The sequence below is a fragment of the Ictalurus furcatus genome, chromosome 28, assembly GCF_023375685.1.
Source record: "Ictalurus furcatus strain D&B chromosome 28, Billie_1.0, whole genome shotgun sequence".
NCBI lineage: Eukaryota > Metazoa > Chordata > Actinopteri > Siluriformes > Ictaluridae > Ictalurus > Ictalurus furcatus.
Window position 1 is genome coordinate 4253920 of NC_071282.1, and position 23600 is coordinate 4277519.

The window sequence follows — 23600 nt, forward strand, 5'->3', positions numbered from 1 at the left end:
AGAGGAAAAACAGCAACAATACTAGTAGTACTTTTACTACTACTACTACTAAGTAGAAGAAGAAGAACGGCAACAATACTAGTAGTATTTTTACTATTACTACTACTAGTAGTAGAAGAAGAGGAAGTGCTACTACTACTACTAGTAATAATAATAATAAGAGAAGAAGAAGAGCAACAATAATACTACTAGTAGTAGTACTTTCACTACTACTACTACTACTACTGATAATAATAAGAAGAAGAAGAAGAAGAAGAGGAAGAAGAACAACAATACTACTACTACTACTACTAGTAGGAGTAATAGTAGTAATAATAATAATAAGAAGAAGAAGAAGAAAAAGAACAACAACAATACTACTACTACTGCTACTACTAGCAGTGGTAGTAATAATAATAAGAATAATAATAAGAAGAAGAACAAAAACAACAATACTACTACTACTACTGCTACTACTAGTAGTGGTAATAATAAGAATAAGATTAATAAGAATAAGAAGACCAACAACAACAAAAACAACAATACTACTACTGCTACTACTAGTAGTGGTAATAATAAGAATAAGAATAAGAACAACAACAAAAACAACAATACTACTACTACTACTGCTACTACTAGTAGTGGTAGTAATAATAATAATAATAATAATAATAATAATAATAATAATAATAATAATAAAAGAAGAAAGGAAGAAGAAGACCAAGAAGAGGAGCAACAACGATACTAATAGTAAAATACTTTTACTACTACTACTACTAGTAATAATAAAAACAACAATACTAGTACTATTACTACTGCTATTAGTAGTAATTATAAGAAGAGCAACAATACTACTAGTAGCAGTAATAATAATTATTATTATTACTGTTATTTTTTAAAATTATTATTATTATTATTATTATTAATATTACTCTTATTATTATTATGGTGTATTTGATGAGATGTTTTCAGTTTAGTTTCTTTCCTCAGGGGGCTTGTGTATTGTTCAGAGAGAGCACACTGTCGCTGGCTTCCCGCTTTTGTTTTCGTTTGTTTTGTACTTCGCTTAGCGACGCCTCAGTGAGCATAGCAGCGGGGACACACACACACTTCAGGACATTTTTAACAACTTAGCCTCATGTAAAAGAGGGGAAAATGGTTGTGTCAGTAGTTTATCTCACTGTAACTTGATCATTTATTCAGGGTTTGGCGCTGTGAAGCTGAACTGCTAGGTTGTAGGTGAATAACTGAGGAAAAGAGGCGCTAGCTGGCTAACCCCCGACAGCTAAATTAGCTAGTTAGCTTTAGCTGTTAAAAAAAAGAAAGATGCGAGCTGATTTTTAGCGAGACTGAAACACTTTGTAAGAAGAGCTGTGTTTAACAGACAGGCGAACAAGCTGGGTTATTCAGACGAGGAGGCATTTCCAGCTCCTCAGATGAACCTGGTTAGCTAGCGGAAACGGCTGTTAGCTCGCTTTGGAAAAATTAGCTACTTTGGCACCCGCGCGAGCGTTTCCACACGAGCCTGGTCCGAGGAATGGCCACCGCTTCCGGTTTCTCTTCTGGCGTGAGCGGCTCGCGGAGCGGCGCGTCTCTGACCGCGTCCTCGTCCGGAGCGGGCGGCCAGGCGCAGGGCATGGTGGCGGTGTGGGAGTGGCAGGATGATGCGGGATCGTGGCGGCCCTACAGCGGCCAGGTGAGCTGCTTCATAGAGCAGTGTCTCCAGCATCATCGGAGCGCAGGCCCGACTGTCACCACCATCTCCCTGGGGCAGAGTGACCCGAGCCTGGCCGCCTACATCATCGACATCCCGAGTCTCAAGCAGTTCCGACAGGACACCGGTAAGCATCTCTTTCTAACTGTTTTCCTGCCTGGTTATTAGGACACTTTCCATCCACAGGGGTGCCAATACATATGCGGGGACCCATAGTTTGTGTAATTCACTTTTCAGCCAGTGTCACCACCTTATTGAACCCGGGACAGTAGAGCTGTGAGGTGCCATCACCACCATGCCATCACCACCATGCCGCTACCATCACCACCATGCCGCTACCACCACTACCATCACTACCATGTTATCACCACCATGCCACCACCACCACCATGCTATCACTACAATGCCACCATGCTGCCACCACCATGCTGCCACCACCACCACCACCATGCCACCACCACCACCACCATTCTTCCGCCCCCTCCTTAAAGATTTGTATTTTTATTTAAAATGTTATAATCCAGCAAGTCAAATATTAGGCTCGTTATTTAAATGGTCGTTTATTTCATCCGTAGAGCGTTTTTATTCCTGAACACTCCACTAAGAATCTTATTTACATTATTATAAACATTATTTATAAGGCCATTTGTTTTTCTTTTCTTTTTTTTATTGAGGTTTGGATGAAGTCTATTCAATTCATGTGACAAGTCAAACAGGACAGGCTGCTCAACTCAATAATAACAATAATAATGTGTCAACCTTGGTAATGGTGAATTGTGATTTCCCTTCACTGTAAACCATTGTTTAAAAACAAATAAATAAATTATAGGCCTCCTGGCTATGCGTCACAGACCCAAAATTGAGAACAGCTGATTTAGTGTGTTCTTGGACAGTCTCGAAAAGTCCTGAAAATGGGAAAGAATCCTGTTTAAAGTGAGTCGGTTAGGTTTTAACCCGAGAGTCTATACAGCATGATGGTGCTGGGTGTGTCCAAAAGAAATCCTCATGATCACGATGTCTGAGCTTCAATAGAAAGCGCATGCCTGTAATAACCGCACCGGACCGGAGCCAGTACAGGAAAAGGCCGACGCAACTGTGAGTGTCTGCTGACTCTGTAAAGTCTGTGACACGTGGCCTTTTCCGCCGCGTCACGTGCGGTACAGGGGCGCTATCGGTTCTCTTTAGTGTCTCCGCGATGGCGACCTTGTTTTTGAAAGACTCGTGACACCTGCACTACCCGCTGACCGAACAGGACGGACGGACGGACGAGGAAACAATCGCAGGAAGCATGCTTCGGGTTTCGACAGGAAGGACAGAGTTTGTGGCTTAAAAATAGCATTTGCGCAAACTACGAGGTCATTTTAGGTACGTTTTGCATTTGTAAGCAAAAGCAGCCGGATAAGTTTTTAATGTTGCGTTTGTGGAAGAACAAACGGGCTCATAGTCGTGATGACTGCTAACCCGATCACGGTCATATCGTATCATCGTGGACAGCCTCTTGTCCGATCCGTCTGTCTGCGCTGCTCTTATCTTCGGTGTTTTGTTTTCCTGCAGGTAAGATCCGCTCGGTGCGACGCAGCATCTTCCCTCAGTCGTCTGCACTGGGCAGCGGCGTGCTCTGGGAATGGGCCAACGACGAGGGCGGCTGGACGGCATACGAAATGCACGTCTCTGGTTTGCTGGAGCACAGTTACGTGGCACACCAGACCACGGCTGACTTGGGACCACATGGCCATAACTACGTGGTGGACTTCACATCGCTCGAACAGGTTAACAAGAGCTCCGGCTATCGGCGGCGCGTGCGCAGGCAGACCGGCCCTCCGTACCCTCCCGCGGCAGCCTCGGGCATGGGCTCGGTCATCCACTCAGGCCCAGCGTGCACGTGCCAGCAGTGTTTGAGCCACGGACCCATGCCCGGCCGCTCGCGCCACTCTTTCTCGGCTGGAGCCGGCCCGTCCTCGGCATACTCTCCGTATCCCAGAAGGCCGCTCTCTGTAGGGAACATGGCTTGGGGAGGACCCTGGAGCCCAGCAGCTACGTCTATGGCTCAGCCTCCAGGGCCGGTGCCGTCCTTTCCGAGTACTCCCAACGGCTCGAGGTGAGAATGAGCGATTTGGGCAGGGGGAGTGTTTCCAGATGTCAACCCTGAATGCTGGCCATTTGGCCCTTGTGCAAACTTAGTTGAGGTTCTGTACGATCCTGTTTGGAGGACGGTTTTCATGGACCTGGTTCTATAGCATAGCGTTTCTCTTCTTCTCGAGTTCTCTGCTTTGATGTTTTTATCGTGTCGGATCAGTTGGATTTGACTCGGCTTCCCTCCGACGCTCAGAGCTTCGAACTTCTGCTTCTTGTTTCTAAAGCTCTTCTCACCTCTTTATTTTTTTCACTCTCTCTCTCGTTAGCTTCTTACCGTTGTCTGTAGTTTCCACGCGGAACGCAAAAGAACGAACGGTTGTTTTAGCTTAGCTAAGAGATTTCCAAATTAGCTTCTCGTCGATCGGAGGTGGGCTGGGACTCTACGTGGCGTTCAGAGGCGCTAGAGGAACGGCAGGAACCGAACGTCTTTTCCCGCATACTCGGCGACTTTGCGCTGAAGTGTGAGCAAACTTGCGTCAGCGTTATAAACTGGGGGAACAAAACCGATCTCGCAAGCGATCTGACGCTCGCATGCCGCTCTGATCAGGCACGAGATACGAGTAACACTTTTGCTAACGCTTGAAATCGGACCGCCAGGCATGTGATTGGTTAAATGAAACGTTTCGCCTGCCGTTTGTGCGATAATGGAAAAACGTTTCCGTGAACGGGCGGTTTACAAACACGTGCTAAGTTGGTACAAAAGTGTATGGTTTATTATGTTTTATTACATCCTGATGGGGATGAGTTAATGGCGATGAGTCAGCTTAACAGTAGGCTGTGTGTGTGTGTGTGTGTGTGTGTGAGAGAGAGAGAGCGCGAGAGAGAGTCATTAGGGAAATTACACGGTCAAGTGCACCAGCACAACCTCAGTCACTGATGAAATGAAAATAAAATGCTCTAAAATGGTATGACTGAAGGGGTGTAATAGAAGCGCTCCTGTACTGCTAATCGTATCCAGTCTTAACGCCATTATCTAGTTCTTTAAGCAAATGGTTCATGACTTGCAGCACTCCGCGGTGTCACGTGACGTCCAAGTGGCGTTAATGTTCTCGTTTTAGCTCTAGCCAACGTTACAAAGGTTGGGGAAAGGCTTTTGCTTTAAGGCGACGCCGTTCTACGGTGTCTACGTAGAGACGTCAAACGCGGAACCTTTAAGGCGAGGCCGACGCGGCGATCCGAACCGCCGTCCGAGCCGCGGTTAATGAAAACGAGTTTGACCTGATCAGATCCGAGAATTCGAACGCGGCGCTGTGGCGTAAACCCTGATATAATAAGGAACGGTGCGCAAAATGAATTATCAACTGATGATTTTTATTCTTTCTGTTTCCACAGCATTCCAGCTATTCCCTTACAGCTGAACGGCTCCAGCAGCGTGAGTGCAGCCCTGGCAGGTACTGTACACACATGGTCCAAAAAACAACCCAGCTCCCACCACAACCCCCCCTCCTCCTCTCATGTGTCTTTTGTCTTTAGTTCCTCTACGTTACCCCTAAATGTACGTTTAGACCTTGTGAGTGTCAGTCAGTCAGTCAGTCAATCACTCAGTCAGCGAACCAGGAGAGGATCCCCCTGCCATGAAGATTAGTGTGTACCCTTGACTTGGCTCAGATATTGTGATCAATTCCCAAAAGTTTCCCAACTGGTCCAGTCATAGATCATCATCAGCATGGTATGTCCTTTTTTTTTTAAATAACATACAAAAGCTGTCCCCCATCTCAGCAATGCTCTTATTTTTACCAGCAGGTCATACGACAGCCTAGATATTCTAGTTTTATAGATTGGAAATGACAGGATCTCGGGGGGAGGAGGAGGTAAGCGGGAGGGAATTTTTTGGGGGTATCTGTAGCTTATCAGCATGAAAGAAAGAAAGAAGGAGCTCGGCGAAAGACAGAACTAGGATAACGAGCCGTTGGCCGCACCTCCGCGGCGAGCCGGATGGGAGTCTGACGGAACGACTCGCTAAAGCGCAGTCAGGTGGATGACACTCACTGTCAGGTTTCCTTTCCGTCAAGGGACGCTCCGAACCCGCGCCCTCATCACAGCATGCAACCACCCCCTCACTTGTGGTTGGCCTGCTCCACTTTTTTGGCTCATCACTTTTCCTCTCCTCCCTCCCTCCTTCCCTCCCTCCCTCCCTCCCCCGCATGTTTTCCGCCTGGCTCTCGGGGCCGGCTGTCCAGGCATGGCTTCCATTTTGATGTCAGCAGCAGGACTGGGAGTTCGCTTCATGACCAGCCCGTCCGGCAGGCCCAACCAAGCCCAGGCCAGCTCCGTTAAGAGGGCAAAGAGACAGCACAGGACAGGTAGCTAAGCCGTGCCAAACCTAAACACCAAACCCCGCACCCTTGAACTTCCCCTGCTGCCCACACCCCTCTTTTCTTCTCCTCACACGATTCTGCTGCCTGCTCTAAACGCCGCTTCGCTTCGTTTCTTTTCGTTTTTTGTGTTATTTACAGAAAATTCGAGTGTGTATGTGTGTGTGTGTGTGGTATTGTGATTCACTGCTGGTCCGTGCAATAACGGACGTTACGTTGCACATGCGCTCCACAACCACTCACGCCGCCGCCTTTTGCCATGCCTGCATCGCTTGTCTGTTTGTGCTCGTCCGTTACTGGCTTTGTGATGTGCACGTCCTTTACCCCCTGCGAGACTAAACGCACATGTACACGTGTCGCATGCCAACACCGTGCAACGCGCTTCCTCTGGCTGCTTTTTGTTTCCGAAACCGTTCAGGCGGGGAGGTCCGACGAGGTTCAGACAAAGACTGACACTTACAAGCAAGCCTAACCCACTTCCTTTTCATATCCGCTAACAAAAGCGTTTCAGTGTCGACACGCAGCGCCGTCGCAGCATCGCACCTAGAACTCGTAGCGTGAAGCGCGTCACGAAACCGCTGCGTATCGAATTCCCTCGCTATAGCTGGATACTCTGGGAAAAGTGCTACTAGACGATTGATTTTTGTCTTTAGTAAATCGTACTTGCTTTGACGCCGGGTTGCGCGTTCAGGAAGTGGCGCTGGTGCAACTATAAGCGAAACCCTTTCCCAGAGTACGCCGAGCTTAAACTGCTTAACGTCTCAGCGTGGCCCTTTTTTTGTTTTTTTTTTTTCCTTTTCACGTGGTTTGTGGTTCTTAATGCTGGAGCGAGGCCTTTTTTTTTCTTTCTTTGTTTCAGTGTAGAACTTGCGTTGTCACAGAGAGTCTGTCAGAATCGATTTTTTTTCTGAGCTGTAGCTGCGACAGATTTGTGTATATATATATATATATATATTCTTCAGTTGAAGGGATGCTTAGCTTTCGGATTTTTCAGTGTTTCGGTTGTGTGTCCCCAGCTGCCCAGAAACCTGAAGACGTCATTAAGAAGTACATGGAGGAAATGCGCGTGATCCCCGACGAGGTAAGAGTTGCGTCGTCATCAAATTGCGCCTCTCGGCTGTTTCGAGACGTTTATTTATTACGTGTCGTGCGACAGTACTGTGTCGCTGCACGAGTGTTTTATTCCTTTGTTAATAGAAATGTAATCTCTTGTTGGACTTAACGCTAGGAAGATGACTGTGAGATCATGGGTAATGGAATTTAGTCGCTCTTTGTCACTTTGTCATTTCAGGACTGCATGATTTGCATGGAGCGTCTGTCGTGTCCGTCCGGCTACGACAGCCCTGAAGGTTGCGGCCAGGCCCTGCAGCCCGGCACGGTGGGCAAGTTCACCAAGTGTGGACACACCTTGCACATGCTCTGCATGCTGGCCATGTACAACAACGGCAACAAGGTAATGACGCTTACGATGCCGAGCTTCGCCGTGCACGATGTAATGCTAGATGTTCGCATGACCCAAAGACCAGGTGTGTTTTCGACAACAGAAACGGATTTGATCTGTAATTCGGTACCAGGGGTTCCAGCAGTATGGCTTTTAAATGACTCGGGTCAAGAGTTAACGGTACTTAGGGGGGATGATTAGTTACGTCAAAACCAACAAATGTTTCACTTCTCATAAAGAACCCCAAAACAACTTGTAGCACACAGTCTTTGAGTAAAGCCGTGTGTAAATGTTTGCATGAGCCAAACGGAGCTAAAAACATATGCTGGGATTTATAGAGCTTTCGTAAATGTCCGCTTTTCTTTGTGTTCATGTGTATATGATGATTAATGGCAACGACCCATTTAAAAAAAAAAAAAAGTTTTGATTCGAGTCACAGCACATAAAAGGCTAATTTATGGAGAGAATTTAGGTGTGTGTGTGTGTGCGTAATATTTCCGTAATGTCATTTAGGCCTAACCCTAGGTATAAGATTCAAAGCCGGTCAGTCGAGGCTTACAGGATTTTCATGAATACCTGGTGGTTGTTTTTTTTTTTGTTTTTTTTAAGTTTATAAACTAATTACGTGTAAATCCATTTGTGTCCTGCTTCATAAATGAGTCCCAGTGATTTTAAAGCATAAACAACGGTACTTTCATTTATTTATTTATTTTTTACAGAGGGTTTTTTTAAAAAATTTTTTTACCGGTTAACATTTTATTAGTGTTTCCCACAGGGACGGGGTCAGGGGTCTTTAGACGTACACGGAATATAACGACAGATGTTCGAAATAACAAAGGCAGCTTTATTTCCAGTCATTCTGTGTGTGTGTGTGTGTGTGTGTGTGTGTGTCCACCTGCATCAGCTCAGCTGTGGTGGAGTTTCTGTCTCAGACGCCATTTGTTCTCCTGAACCAGTAGCCTGAAATAATAACTTGGCATCATTTCCTCTTCATTCTCTAGGCAGCGTTGTTGTGAAGTTCTGCGTTAGTTCACGGGTATTTATAACCAGCGTTTCTGAATTCAAGGGGGTTTTGTTATGTGGCTATGCATGCCACAATAGCCATAACGCATGCAGAAAACGAAAGCATGCTGCTCAGTGCTCTCTCTCTCTCTCGCTCTCTCTCTCTCTCACTCACTCTCACTCTCACGCTTACTCTTTCACTTTAACCCTTACTCTCTCTTTTCCTCTAACCCCAAGCTGCGTTCATGTCGCAGCCACAAGGTGTGCTGTGTTATCATTCAATAAAAATGAAAATATCTAAAAAATAAAAAAATATATATATATTTTAAACTTAAGAGCCTATATACCTGTGTGCCCTGTATGGAAACACTCGTCTTTCAAGTCCACCGATATCGCACTTCATCTAGTGCACGAATGAAGCAGAATTATTTCTTGGTGTGTTTGGTTCCCTGTTTTGATGGACATTGAGAAAACGCTTTAAAACAAAATATATTTACGGGCATGCGTGTTGTTTTGAAATCACTTCTGTATTTTTTGTATGCAGTCTTTTCTGTTGTATTTGTGTGTATTTCCTCTTTTTGACTTTTTTGTTGTTGTTGTTGCTGTGTCTGTTCTACGAAAGGACGGCAGCCTGCAGTGCCCCTCTTGCAAGACAATCTATGGGGAAAAGACAGGCACTCAACCAAAGGGCAAGATGGAAATATACAGCATCCCTCAATCCCTCCCGGGCCACCCCGACTGCAGCACTATACAGATCATCTACAACATCCCACCTGGAATGCAGGTAGGAAATGTATTTCAAATGCAATGCTACATAAAACAAAGGCAACCTGTGTAAACACAACAAAATATATATATATATATATATATATACATACATATATATATATATATATATATATATATATATATATATATATATATATATATATATTTTTATTGAAGCCAAAAAAAAAAGTGATCCAACACCCATCACCAATGTGAAAAACTAATTGCTCCCTTAAATGTTCAATCTGGTTGTGCTACCCTTTAGCAGCGATAACTGCAACCAAACGTTTCAGATAACTGGAGATCAGACTTTCACAGTCTGATGTGAAACAGTCCACAGCTGTGGAGGAACTTTGGCCCACTCTTTTTGCAGAACTGCTTCAGTTGGGGGAAGATCTTCGAGCATGAACTGCCCGTTTAAGCTCCTGACACGGCGGAGGACTTTGACTAGGCCACTCCAAAACTTTAATTGAGTTTTTTCTTTTTGTTGGCCTATTCAGAGGTGGAATTACTCCTATGCTTTGGATCATTGTCTTGCTGTATAATCCAGTTGCACTTAAGTTTCAAGACCGGACATTCTCCTTTAGGATTTTCTGCTGGAGAGCAGAATCCATGTTTTCCTCAACCCTGCTGTAGAAAAGCATCCCCACACCATCACACCTCCACCACCATGCTGGACTGTAGGTATGATTGTTCTTTTTGTGGAAATCAGTGTTTGGTTTGCACCAGATATAACAGGATCCCTGTCTTCCAAACAGTTCCACTTTCGACTCATCAGTCCACAGGACATTCTCCAAAAATGTTTGAGGATCATCAAGGTTTGTTTTGGTAAAATTCAGACAAGCCTCAATGTTCTTCTGCGTAAGCAGTGGTTTTCACCTCGCCACTCTTCCACGGATGCCATTTTTGCCCAGAGTCTCTCTGATAGTGGAGTCATGAACAGTGACCTTTACTGATGCAGGAGAGGCCTGTAGTTCCTTTGATGTTGTCTTTGAGTCTTTTGTGACCTGCTGGATGAGTCGTCGCTGTGCTCTTGGAGGAATTTTGGAAGGTCAGCCACTTCCAAACCTTTGGAAGGTTCACTACTGTGCCGAGTTTTCCCATTTGGAGATAAAGGCTCTCACTGTGGTTCTTTGGAGTCCCAGAGTTTTTGAAATAGCTTTGTAACCCTTCCCAGTTACAAATGAAGAACCGGACACGTTAATTACTTTAATCAAGAGTTTTGCGTTTCTGTCCTCAGGGTCCCGAGCACCCCAATCCTGGCCAGCCGTACACCTGTCGAGGTTTTCCACGCTTCGGCTTCCTGCCTGACAACGACAAGGGCAGAAAGGTATGGAATGGTTTTAATTTACACAGTCACTGAGGAAGAGGAAGAGTTCCTCCTAGACAAAACAGCCAAAAGTGTGTAAACGACAAAGAATGGTCCAGAATGTCCGACAAATAAGGTCTGAGTGTTCTATCGTTTTTGACAGTTACTTAACAGTTCTTCACTAACGTAAGCCAAAGCATTCGTTATTCGCCGAAGGACCATAGTGGAGAACACGTCGAGGAGATTGCAAATAACACTGTGTGTTAATATCATGTAAGCGTAAACATATCTTAATATTGTAGAGTAAAACAGTTGGAATTTGGCTTGTAAGAAATCAGTTTCAAGCAGTTCTCTCAGTTTCTTAAACAATAAGTATAAAATCTAGTGCCTATGGAGTACGTTAGCTAATATTTCTTCTTCAGCAAACTGCATATGAAACGACTCTAGATCAGTCTAGTGGTCTAGATTACAGTTACTATTGCGTCAGGGATGGCTGGTATAAACGGGGCTTCATTTTTCATCCAGATTAGATTGTACATTGTTAACAATTGGATTATTTCGGACTTTTACTGAACCGAGTGCAACAGCACCACCAAATGACATAAACAATACACAGATTGGTATGAAGAAGCGATGCTGCGACTGAATTCTCTCTAGCCCAGACTGTAGATTCATGCAGCTCAGTGTCAGTTGATTACACAGAAAGAAACACCCCTAGTTTCGATCTCCATTTGGGATGGTTTCCTAACAAGGACGCAGATGAAATACCATCACTTGTACATTGTGTTTGTTTACGCTAAAAAGTTTATACTTCCAACATGCTCTATGCTATTCCTTCACAGGTTCTGGAGCTGCTAAAGGTGGCGTGGATGCGGCGGTTGATCTTCACGGTAGGCACGTCCAGCACGACAGGCGAGCCTGACACGGTGGTGTGGAACGAGATCCACCACAAGACCGAGATGATGTCGAACGTATCGGGCCACGGCTACCCGGACCCCAACTATCTGGACAACGTGCTGGCAGAGCTGGCGGCGCAGGGCGTAACCGAGGACTGCCTGAAAAGAGACACGCCTCGGTCACGTGAGCCCGAGTAGCTTGCCAGACCCCTACGCGAAATCTGTGCAATCGCTAACCAAGCTTGACAATAAAGAGACACCGTGTAAGATCATAGTAAGATTTTGGAGCATGTAGAAATGCTTGGATTAATGGCGTATAATCGTAAGATGCCGTCACTGGAAGAAAAAAAACATACAAAAAAAAACAACCTGTATTGCATCTTTCGCGAAAATCACCTAGCTAGGATTTAAGAACTGATTCTCTGTAACATCTAGGTTTTTAAAAAATATATACATATAACAAAACGGCTGTGCACGTAGGTCCAACATACACGAAAACAGCCTCCTGTCAGTGATCGTTCTCCATCGATTGGTAACACAGACGTTCAGAACCTTTACGAAATCTTACTCGGTACACGAGAAAATAAGGGAAGGTCGGTTTACAGTATGTTTTTAGTGAATGTATATACGCGTAGGTGGTGATGGGATCAGCGGAGGATTTCTCCCCGTCACTTCAGTGTTTCTGAACGCTCCGGCATCTCCATTTCCGAACAGCTATGTCACTTTTACGAGACCATATGAGAGGCAGCTATGATTTGGGTTCGAACATGCAATTTTCCGTAGCACTTTAGCTTTTGCGGTGCTGTGAATCATAAAGGGATTTCTAAAGCCAAGTGTAGCTTTAAAAAAAAACAAAACAACAACAACAAAAAAAACAACATTCTTTCCCGGCATGGCATGTATTAAAATACACAGTTTCTAGTACATTCCGACACTTCTTCCAACTTCTCTATAACAGATCTCTTCATATAAAACACCAGGGCAAGGATTGACAATTCATGTTTAAAATAAAAAAGCAAAAAAAACCAAAAAAAAAGCAGTGGCATCGTATAGTGGAGTCGTATTACAAAAAAAAAAAAAATTATACTATGTAATTATTGCAAAACAATGCAAATAGTTTTTACTAGTACTGTATTAATTGTATTACAAAATTAAAGTGTTACAAATTGCGACCATTTTAATTCATGCTTTTTGAAATGCTTTGTTGCTACTATTAATAGGATATCTGAAAGCACAAGGGAATTGTTTTTTGTATGATCTATTAATGTTTATAATGTTTCTCTGCCCCCCCCCCCCCACACACAAACACAAACACACACATCTCGCCTCTACATCTTCCCCCAGACTTTCTAATGCAGAGAAACTTAGGAGGAAAGCAAAAATTGGATGGACTCTTCATTTGGAGAAACTAATAGCACGTTAACTTAAGATGAATAGGGAAATGATTGCTGAGCCAGAATTCCCACAATGCAGCGCAAGTTCCATTACTTGCCACAGCTGGTGACACTCTGTCCTCAGTGGCTACACGTTGTGCTGCTCGAATTTCCTTCCCAATCATCATCTACGATGGGGGAAATAAAATGTATGCAAACATCGATCCATTTATCTCTCTCTCTCTCTGGTGTGTGTGTGTGTGTGTGTATGTGTGTGTATAAATATATATACACAGTGGGGGAAATAAGTATTGAACGTGTCAGCATTTTTTTCAGTAAATATATTTCCAGTTTTATTTTCACCAGACATCAGTATTAACTCAAGAAATCTGGAAATATAAAGAATTCACAACATTAAAGTCCATAAATAAAGTTATGTGTAATAAAGTGGAATGATACAGGAAAAAAGTATTGAACATGTTAAGAAAAAGCAGTTCTCCAAAGCAAGGTAAGGCAAGGAACCAGCTGAAATCCGTAAGTAATTATACCCCCTGTCTGTGCAAATTAATATCAGCTGGGTTAATAAATTGATGGTCTATAAAAAGGCTTTTCGTTACCAAGGTGTCGCACAAGAAACATCTCATGATGGGTGAAAGCAAAGAGCTCTTGATGGAATCGGATACAGACGTATTTCAAAACTTCTGAATCTCCCAGTAAGCACCATTGGGGCCATCCGCAAGTGGAAGCAACATCACTCGATCATCAACCGGCCACGCACAGGAGCTCGTTGCAAGATTTCTCACCAGGGAGTCAGAAGAACAGTCAGAAGAGTAGCCCAAGAGCAAAGGACCACTCAGAAAGAGCTCCAGAAACACTTGGAGGCAGCAGGTGCCATCGTCATAGAGAAAACATTTGGCAATGCACTCCACTGCTCACACTCACCCCACAAGACTCCATTACTAAAGAAAAGGCATGTTGAAGCTTGTTTAAAGTTTGCTACAACTCATTTGGACAAGCCTATGAAATACTAGGAGAGTGTAGTCTGGTCAGACGAGAGCAAAATTGAACTTTTTGGATGTCATACTACACACCATGTTTGGAGAAGAAATGGCACTGCACATCACCCTAAAAACACTACACCAACAGTGAAGTTTGGAGGTGAAGCATCATGGTGTGGGGCTGTTTTTCATCACATGGTACTGGCAGACTTCATATAACTGAAGGAACGATGAATGGAGCCCTTTACCGGGAGATTCTTGAGAAGAATCTGCTGCCATCCACCAGGATGATGAAGATGAGACGTGGGTGGAGCTTCCAGCAGGACGACGATCCAAAGCATACAGCAAAGGAAACTCTTAGTTGGTTTCAGAGGGTAAAACAATCAAGGTGTTAGAATGGCCCAGTCAATCGCCCGACTCAAATCCAATTGAACAAGATTTAAAGACAATATGTTGAGAAGAACAGGCCAAAATCACATAAATACTGCGGTCCATTAATTTCTTCATACAGGAAGTGTCTTGAAGTGTCATTACAAACAAATGTTTCTCCACTAAGTATTAAATGCATTTCAGTTAGCGTCTTCAATACTTTTTTTTCCACTTTATTACACATAACTTTATTTATGGACTTTAATGTGTGGATTTCTTGAGTTAATACCAAAGTCTGGTGACAATTTCGTGTGAATAACCTCATTGGAAATATATTTACTGAAAAAAATGTTGATTCGTTCAATACTCATTTCCCCCACTGTATATACACTACCTAACAAAAGTTTAGACACACTCATTCTTTATTTTTATTTTGTTTTCTCCACATTGTAGAATAAAGTCATCAAAACATCTGGAGTAACACAAATAGAACTATGGGAATTATGTTGTGATAAAAAGTCCAAAATAAATGAAAATAATTTAGTATTTTATCATCAGACACGCTTTTTTGCTTAGAATTTCCAGAAATGTATTCTTGGCATTTTCTCGATCGATTTCTTGAGGAATCACCCTGAGATGCTTTTTAAACAGTATTAAAGGAATTCCCGCCTACGCTGGACTTTTTTCGGCTGCTTTTCGGAATATTTCGCTCCCAGTCATCAAATGAAATAAATGAATATATTAGCACAATTATAGTTTTGTCTACATCACTGATTTCAAACATTTAATCATACACTTTCAGATCAAAAGATTTTTAAGATCATGAGAAACATTTCAGTCGAGTGTCTCAAACGTTTTTACATACACACACCGATCAGCCATCACATTAAAACCACATGCCTGATATTGTGTAGCTCCCCTTTGTGGCACCAAAAACAGCTCTGACTTGTCGAGGTATTGACTCCACAAGGCCTCTGTAGGTGTGCTGTGGTATCTGGCACCAAGACATCATGAGCAGGTCCTTTAAGTCCTCTAAGCTGCTCTTTGTCATGTTCCTCAAACCATTCCTGAACAATATTTGCAGTGTGGCACAGCGCATTATCCTGCTGAAAGAGACCACTGCCATTAGGGAATACCATGCCATGAAGGTGTGTGCTTGGTCTGCAGCAGTGTTTAAGTAGGTGATCCGTATCCACATGATTGCCAGGACCAAAGGGTTTCCAGCAGAACATTGCATAGAGCAGTGGTTCTTAACCTGGGGGTCACGGGAAAACTTTTATTTTAAACGATTGTACACCGAGGTTCACAGAGAAGCCACTAGCGGATTTTTGGATATACGTGCACGCCGAATACGGAGAACGGAATGACATGGCATAGAAAAAAAATCTCCCATTCACATCAACCTATCTCTGTGAGGCTGTTTTTCTAGCACAGGTGTACCTGAAGAACAAGTATAGAGCCAGACTCGTGGTTGATAGTTTACATCTTTTCCTCAATCGTGACTTGACCGCATCGCATCCTCTATCCAAGCGCGACCATCCCACCGAGTGAATAGTCTGAAACATTGGGCGGGGCAAGTGGGGCTGGGTGAGAGGGGTGGGCTAACGAGCGGGGGGTGGTGTTACAAAACGACGTCATTCTTAAAAGTGGGGTTGCACTCGCAAAAAGGTAAAAGAAAACAAGGAAGGCATTCATCAAGGCTCTTCTCTGTTTTGGCACCTAGGTGGTGGAATGAACTTCCCCTAGATGTCCGAACAGCTGAGTCACTGGCGGTCTTCAAACGACGTCTAAAGACCTTCCTCCTCTTAAAATAGTTAAATGAAAACTTACCTCCCCAACAGAGTTTTCAGACTGATGGTATTCTTAGTCCGTGACCTAGTGAACCAGTACGGGATGTATTTATTGCTAGAGACTTCAAAGCACTTCTGTAAGTCGCTCTGGATAAGGGTGTGTGCCAAGTACCATAAATGTAAATGTAAAACGTGATTCATCAGACCAGGCCACCTTCTTCCATTGCTCCATGGTCCAGTTCTGATGCTCACGTGCCCATTGTAGATGCTTTCAGAGGTGGACAGGCGTCAGCATGGGCACTCTGCAGTTACGCAGCTCCATACACAGCAAACTGCAGCGCACTTTGTGTTCTGGCTCCTTTCTATCATCGCCAGTATTAACTTTATCAGCAGTTTGTGCTACAGTAGCTCTTCTGTGGGATCGGACCATCCAGGCTAGCCTTCGCTCCCTACGTGCATCAATGAACCTTGGGCGTCCATGACCCTGTCAACGGATCACCGCTTGTCCTTTTTTGGATGACTTTTGGTAGGTACTAACCACTGCATACCAGGAGCACCATACTAGACCTGCCATTTGGGAGATGCTCTGACCCAGTCGTCGAGCCATAACAATTTGGGCCTTGTCAAAGTCGCTCAGATCCTTATGCTTGCCCCTTTTTCCTGCTTTCAACACCTCAATTTCGAGAATTGACTGTTCACGTCCTGCCTAATATGTCCCACCCCTTGACAGGTGCCACTGTAACGAGATAATCAATGTTATTAACGTCACCTGTTAGTGGTTTTAATGTTATGGCTGATCGGTGAATATATGCAATACACATTTAATCATACAATATAATGTTTCTGCTCTAGTTATTACAGTTCAATCAAAATTATTCAACCCTCATCGCAAATCAGGTTTATTGTCAAAATGTACAGACTTCCAGCTGTTTGCGATGAACAAATCAAACAAAAGCAATTCAAATTGTTCAACACAACGATTGCTTCAAGTGGTTTTCCCCAAATTCACCTGAAAATGCAACTTATAATGACTTCTCCAGTTTCAAAATTATTCAACCCCCTGAATAGAATCCCTCACAACAGCACAAATACACAAAACAGGTGTTGTCTCAAGCACACATGATGCAGTTAATCAAGGGCTTCATTAGTTGCACCAGTTGTGCTTGAGATGGAACACATGAAATACCTGAACTGGCTAGGGGCTCAAAATATATTAAATACCTGTGCGGGGCAGAAAAAGGAAGCTATCAACGGCTGCAACCAGATTTCTGAGAAGCAGGTTGTGAAAAACCCTCGAGTGACTGCCAAAGACCTGCAGCAAGACTTGGTGGCAACAGGCACTGATGTTTCAGTGAGCACAGTAATGCGCGTACTACTTGCAGAAGGTTTCCATGCCAGAACTCCAAGACGTTCACCACTACTGACCCAAAAGCACAAAAACGTCGGGTCAAAATAATATAAATAAGCCACAGAAGTTTTGGGATTCTGTTCTGTGGAGCGATGAAACAAAACTGGAACTTTTCGGCACGATGGATCAGCGGTACGTCTGGAGGAAGAAGAATGAAGAAAGAACACTCTGTCCACAGTCAAGCATGGTGGTGGCTCGGTGATGCTCTGCGGCTGCTTTGCATCCTCTGACACTGGAAACCTGCAGCGTGTGGAAGGCGAGATGGATCCATTGAAGTATCAGGAAATCCTAGGAGAAAACATCATGCCGCCTGTGAGGAAGCTGAAGCTTGGGCATCATTGGTCCTTCCAACAGGACAATGATCCCAAGCATACCTCAAATTCCACCAAGGCTTGGTTGCAGAAGAAGTCCTGGAAGATTCTACACGGCCATCACAGTCACCTGACTTAAACCCAATAGAAAATCTCTGGTGGGATTTGAAGAAGGCGGTTGCAGCACGCAAACCCAAGAATATTAATGAACTGGACTCCATTGCTCATGAGGAATGGGCTAAGGTTCCTCAGGAACGCTGCCAGAAGCTGGTGTCTGGCTCTGCATCTTGTTTGTAGCAGGTCACATCAGCAAAAGGGTGCTCTACTGGAGAAATCATTATAAGTTGCATTTTCTGTTGAATTTGTGGAAACCACTTGAAGCATTCGTCATGTCGAACTATTTCAATTGCTTTTGTTTGATTTGTTCGTTGCAAACAGCTGAAAGTCTGTACATTTTGACAATAAACCTGATTTGCAATGAGGGTTGAATCATTTTGACTGCAACTGTAAATGCACAATAATTTAATTTGTTTTTATTTGTTTGTTCTTCCGAGTAGCAGGTTGTCACACATGGCACGAGACCCTGTAGGTGAAATATACGTTTTTTGTTTTTTTAAAAAAAAATACAACAACCTTCCCTCACTTCACCTTGTGCTAATCCATGCAGCTTCTACTAATTCCCCCAAAAGCCTTACAAATTGCACCTGTTTAATTCTTAAAGTGACAATAACAAGAGCATTAAGCACTATTGCTGTCGTCGGCAAGTTAATGTAGCCCTCTAATATGGATTTGCTGAGCGAAGGAAAGCAAGAGACAATTTGTCTCATTTTGTATAACGTAAACACAGTGTAGTCGTGTGTTTTTCTGTTCTGTGCACATCTATACCTCCTGGTTTTAGGGTGCCTTGGATACATAAACAGGTCTGGGTTTTTCACAAAACCCCATGCAACCAAACATGTTAAATGAAACCCCCTTTCTCTCTCTCTCTCTCTCTCTCTCTCTCTCTCTCTCTCTCTCTCTCTCTTTTCTTTCCAAACAATCTTCCTAGCAGATCCTTTATATTCCCCTTTCTCCATCAGAGGGCAGTATTGAACTGTGATATTTGTACCCATCCAAAATCTCACCCAAATGACTCTCCTTGCTCAGAAATGATATTGTGGATTTTGTGGGGGGGAAAGAAAAGAAACATGTTTTCTCAGATGTTGTCGGAGGCATGATAATGTCTCGCAGTAAAGCTGTCACACCTACCTGTCATAACTAAATAAGCATCTTCCACAACAGAGGCAGAACAGGGCACGCTCCATTCGTTTAGGCCATTGCGAAGATGTTTTCTTCCCGAAACGTTGTTTGCTCGAAGAAGCCGTGGCTCCTCCCTGACACGCCGCACACTCTAAGCCTCGGATGTGTGACTAGGCCATGTTGATGGTTCATTACTCAACATAAATTCAGCAGTGCACGAAATGAAGTGAAAGGTGAGTAAGCCATGTTCACTTATTTTATGTTGACGATGCCACTCTGTTGATAACTACAGGCTCAGATGTGTGGCTCGTTATGATTTAAAGGGATTTGGATCCCAGTGGAAAAAAAAAAGTGTAGGTTTTGACTTGAACAGGTGAGTAACCTGATTGTCACAAAATATCCGCTGAAGCTAAACGCACTAAGGTAGGAAATGACAAACGATGTGATTTATTCATTTGGCAACAATTCCATTTTTATGCATGAAAAGAAACATACTTTTTTTTTTCCATCTGTTTATTGTTAGTTTTTTTTCTTTTTCCTGAAGTTAAGATGAGATAAAAGTTCTCTTACATTGCACTGACATTGAACACAACTTCCTTCCAAACATACCAAATAAATGTCTCCTCCCAGAAAACTACACCATATCGACGATTGCATTTCACACCATACAAGTCCCAGTGTAGGTTGTTACTGTAGAAACGATAATGTATTAGAACTAATCTAAGAGCCAATGTGGTAGAAAAGTAATCGACATTACTGATTACTAATTGTAGTAAAGGAAGCGTTTGAAATGTGTGTGTGTGTGTTTTTGTTTTTTTTTCTTTTTCAATCCACTGCACTCAATTATAGATAAATGCGACTAATTCGTAAATTCTTAATTCATAAACATCTACACATCTAGCCTGAGCTGAAATCAGAGACGGTAAATGAGAAGGATAGTCATGTTTTCTAACAATAAAGTCTGATTGACATATTGCGCACAAGCCTAAAACTGACCTTATGATTGCATTTCGCATGGGTGCTATGTCAACATGGAGTGAAGCTCAAAATATCCGAACACAATTAACTAACGATGCTCCAACGAGCCAAAAAAGGTCCGAAGCCGAAGGCCTCTCAAAATCAATTTAGTCAATGTAGCCGTACAGAAAGTAAAGCCATGTCAGCTTTTTGAGCCGCACGCTCGATAGATAGAAAAATAATTCTGTTATGTCTAATAGTGCTCCTCTAAATGACTATAGGCATTTACTTTGAAGCAACGCGTCGACGGGCCGACGTGCGAGAGCTTACTTCTTTTCTTCTTCTGATGAAGACTTCCATCAAACTCTACTCAACACTACTTCTTCCATGAAACAAAGAAGGGGGTGAGAAAAAACCCTTGTATTTTAACTTCACTATTGTAACTTCTATTTTAAGCTTTGGCACCTTGGAATTGTAAGATTTTCCCTGACCTTTCTGTGAAACTGACCTTCAATAAAATCACAACAAAAGGAACTTTTAAACTTTAGATTATTCAAGATTTTTTTTTTTTTAAGTGTAAAACTTTTCAGTATACAATCACGATAAAAAAAAAAATGACATAGATTTAAAACATAATTTGACATTTATAGCAACATTTAAAACTTATAATAATAATAAGAGGAAGAAGTTATAACGAGTAATTATTACTAATTTGTAAATTACCAGAGTATTATAGAAGTGGTTTGATATTTTTTTTCAGCACAAGAAAGAAATTTGACAGATCGTTCACAGAAGTTGTCTTTATCTAACAATAAAGTTCAGTTACATATGGTGTCTCAAATCATTTGCTTTAAATAGTTTCTAACGTGAATGTTTTTCATGGATTGGCATGTAGCCTAGACAGTGGCGCGCTCTTCCTATGAAAGCTATCTCTTCACGCTCCATCTTCATGGACGTAATGAGTCCCAGTCTGACTGCATCTTATTAAGAAACATCTATGCTGTTTGTTGTCGGTAATTAAAACGAGTGGAGAGGGGAGTTGTGATGAATGTATTCCAGTGCAAATACAGTTCGTCCCTCAACACACTGCTCCTTTCCCTCCTCGTGCTCGCTATCGAAAAGGCTGCGATGATGGTTTTGATTTTGGAACGGACGACGATTTTGAGGCCGATAATATAAAAGACACGTTTTTAAAACAAAAGAGAGCTAATTTGATGCTTTTAAAACGAACCTACGTTACATGGCACAGGCATGCGGAAGAAAAAATGTTTGCTTAACGACTGGCTATGGGAAATAAGGCGGTGGAGTCACGTCTGGTTTTATGGCGCCATCCATTTCGGCTTTCAATCGGAACCTGACTGAATCGAGCACATCGGCTGCATCCTGTAACAAATGTGGGCAGTTGTGCTGAAAGGAAGCTGCATCTTGACCACCGAGCAGGATTCATTAACGGAGATCATTTGTCAGCACAAAACCTCCAGCTCAAAGTTGACCTCCAGTGCAGCTGATTATAATTCAACTCTCACGACGCCAGACCACTCGGGTCATCATTTCCCAGATTCCACTGCAGGAAAACAAGCTATAATCAGTAATCTGCTGATAGGGAAGCTCCATCAAACTCCAAGCCCTCTATCTTCCCAGAATCAAGTGCAACTCTATAAGAATTCCCAAAGTAGCTTGCATACCAAAATTACAAATGGGGTCATGGTGTGGCGATTGCAGGACTTGTCGCTTTTCTGGTGACTTTATTTACAGTCAAGGCAAATGTGTATATATATCCAAATATGATCAAATGTATTCATGAGTATGAAAACTATTTAAGTTAAAAGAGAAAATTAATTAATGTGGGAAAATTATTTGGAAACCGCAAATGACCGACATTAGTACTTTATTCCAAGCTATTGTTGGCAATAGAAATAGACTTTGAGACGTGTGATAAGAAGTAATTAGCTTTTTACAGCATTATGGCTCAGTTTTGGCCCATTGCTCTTGGCAAATTGTCTTCAATTCCCCAAGGTTAAGAGGATCCCACTGATTGACTCGCAGTTTTAAAATCGTCTATAAGGTTTCGCTGGGATTCAAGTCAGAAGATTGACTACGGCATGCAAGGGCTTCTTGAGTTGTCTTCTTGAACCATCCATCTTCACCCCAGATTCATTTTCTTGAGATTAAAATCTCTAATATATCCTGGTACAGTACTTCGCTCTGTTCGTGCTTCCGTTGATTATGCGTAAAGCTGCAGTAGTGTTTGCAGACACGCAGCCCTGTATATCTTCATGCTCCCACCACCGTGCTTCACTGTAGGCTTTCCTGGGATCATAAGCGCAACCCTTTTTTCTCCAAACATGACGAGCTGAATTATTGCCAAAGAGCTCTATTACCAGGTAATATTGTTTCAAAAAAGCTCTGATTTGTGTAAATGCTTTTAGACACGCATGTCTGTGCTTCTGGAGTATTGAGTGAGGTGTAGGAACTGAGATGATTGCCGTCCAGTTCATTGTGTGTTGTTCTCTGCTGCTTTCAGGTCATCCTGCAACTCTTTTTGAGTGAAACCGACCCCATTTTGGTAACATTTTATTTTAACGTACATATATGGTTACTTAAGGCTTTTTTACTGGTTTAATAACGATCAAAACAGACACATGTAAAAAAAAAAGGTTAATAATTTGAGCTTAATTATACAAATAACTCAACTTTAATTAACCCCTTATTTGTGTTCTTTAAACTAGAATGGTCCTACAATTTCTAAGAAATTTCATGTGAATTCTACCCCATCAATCAGTTGCACTGCCACATCTCATTAATGAATGCTGATCACACCGGGTATGTTCCTGACTCCTGCTGGAAAATTGCTAATTTCCAGGAGTTCTGCCTCTTGTGAGTTCTCATAAAAAATTCTGCTCCGCCTCACAGTTGAGCCGATCTCAGTTCATTACCGGCGACTGACAAAGCCAAGCTTCCCAGCCCTTATCCTGCAGCTTGTAATTAATAATGTAAATGGATAGGAATCTCATGCTCCAAGGGGTTCCAAAGTGCCATAACATTTCCATTTCTGCACCACGTGTGTGTCGGAGACTGGTTCCGACTGTGCTTCGCTTCCTTTCATCTTAGCCAGCAGTACGAAAATGCCAAAAACAATGTCCTTTAGAATAAATATTCAGCCAAGAGGGCTGTAAGAGGTCTGCTAAATTAGCTCCAAACCGTGGCCTCTGGCTCGCCTCTCTCAAGCATATCTGCTTCCTCATTAAAAAGATATGCTGTATGTTTTGCTGGATCAATTTGAGCAAATGGGAGGTTTCCCACCCCCGCCCCCCCCTCTGTGTGCTGGCTACTCTTAGGATATATGAGGTAATAAGTATTTTTTGGCTGCACTGTCAGTGCTGCAAGTTTGGATATTAGCTTTTTAATTAGATAATAAGTGAAATATTGGGATGTTCTGTCAGCGTCTCAGGATTGCGTTATGGCCTCACTTCAGGCCAGTACTTGGGACTCATTCAGAGACTGGTCTTCTTTGCTAACAGCCCTCACGAGGAATAATCTAGACTCTCCATTTCCTGATGCCATCCATCAAATTATCTATCGATCCTCGGCATCT

The 23600-nt window shown here is 42.9% G+C and overlaps 1 protein-coding gene across 3 annotated transcripts; it reads left to right on the plus strand.

The window, feature by feature from the left end:
* The first annotated feature begins 28 nt into the window (after positions 1–28).
* Positions 29–14846, plus strand: dtx2 (deltex 2, E3 ubiquitin ligase). 3 transcript variants are annotated; one of them, XM_053618221.1, is made up of 10 exons: positions 29–729; positions 970–1820; positions 3248–3791; positions 5162–5220; positions 6010–6132; positions 7161–7225; positions 7436–7597; positions 9210–9371; positions 10596–10685; positions 11507–14846. In XM_053618221.1, the coding sequence occupies exons 2-10, from the start codon at positions 1517–1519 to the stop codon at positions 11756–11758; spliced, it is 1761 nt and encodes a 586-aa protein (XP_053474196.1). In that variant the 5' UTR covers positions 29–729; positions 970–1516; the 3' UTR covers positions 11759–14846. The 3 variants fall into 3 exon arrangements, with proteins under 3 accessions (XP_053474196.1, XP_053474197.1, XP_053474198.1); XM_053618222.1 differs by having other exon boundaries at positions 1364–1820; XM_053618223.1 differs by lacking the exon at positions 6010–6132 and having other exon boundaries at positions 33–729.
* The last annotated feature ends 8754 nt before the right edge of the window (positions 14847–23600 follow it).

Coding starts and splice junctions, on each gene's coding strand:
- dtx2 (XM_053618221.1), top strand. CDS start 1,517: ATGGCCACCGCTTCCGGTTTCTCTTCTGGCGTGAGCGGCTCGCGGAGC. Junction 1,821..3,247: donor GCAGTTCCGACAGGACACCG/GTAAGCATCTCT, acceptor GTTTTCCTGCAG/GTAAGATCCGCTCGGTGCGA. Junction 3,792..5,161: donor AGTACTCCCAACGGCTCGAG/GTGAGAATGAGC, acceptor CTGTTTCCACAG/CATTCCAGCTATTCCCTTAC.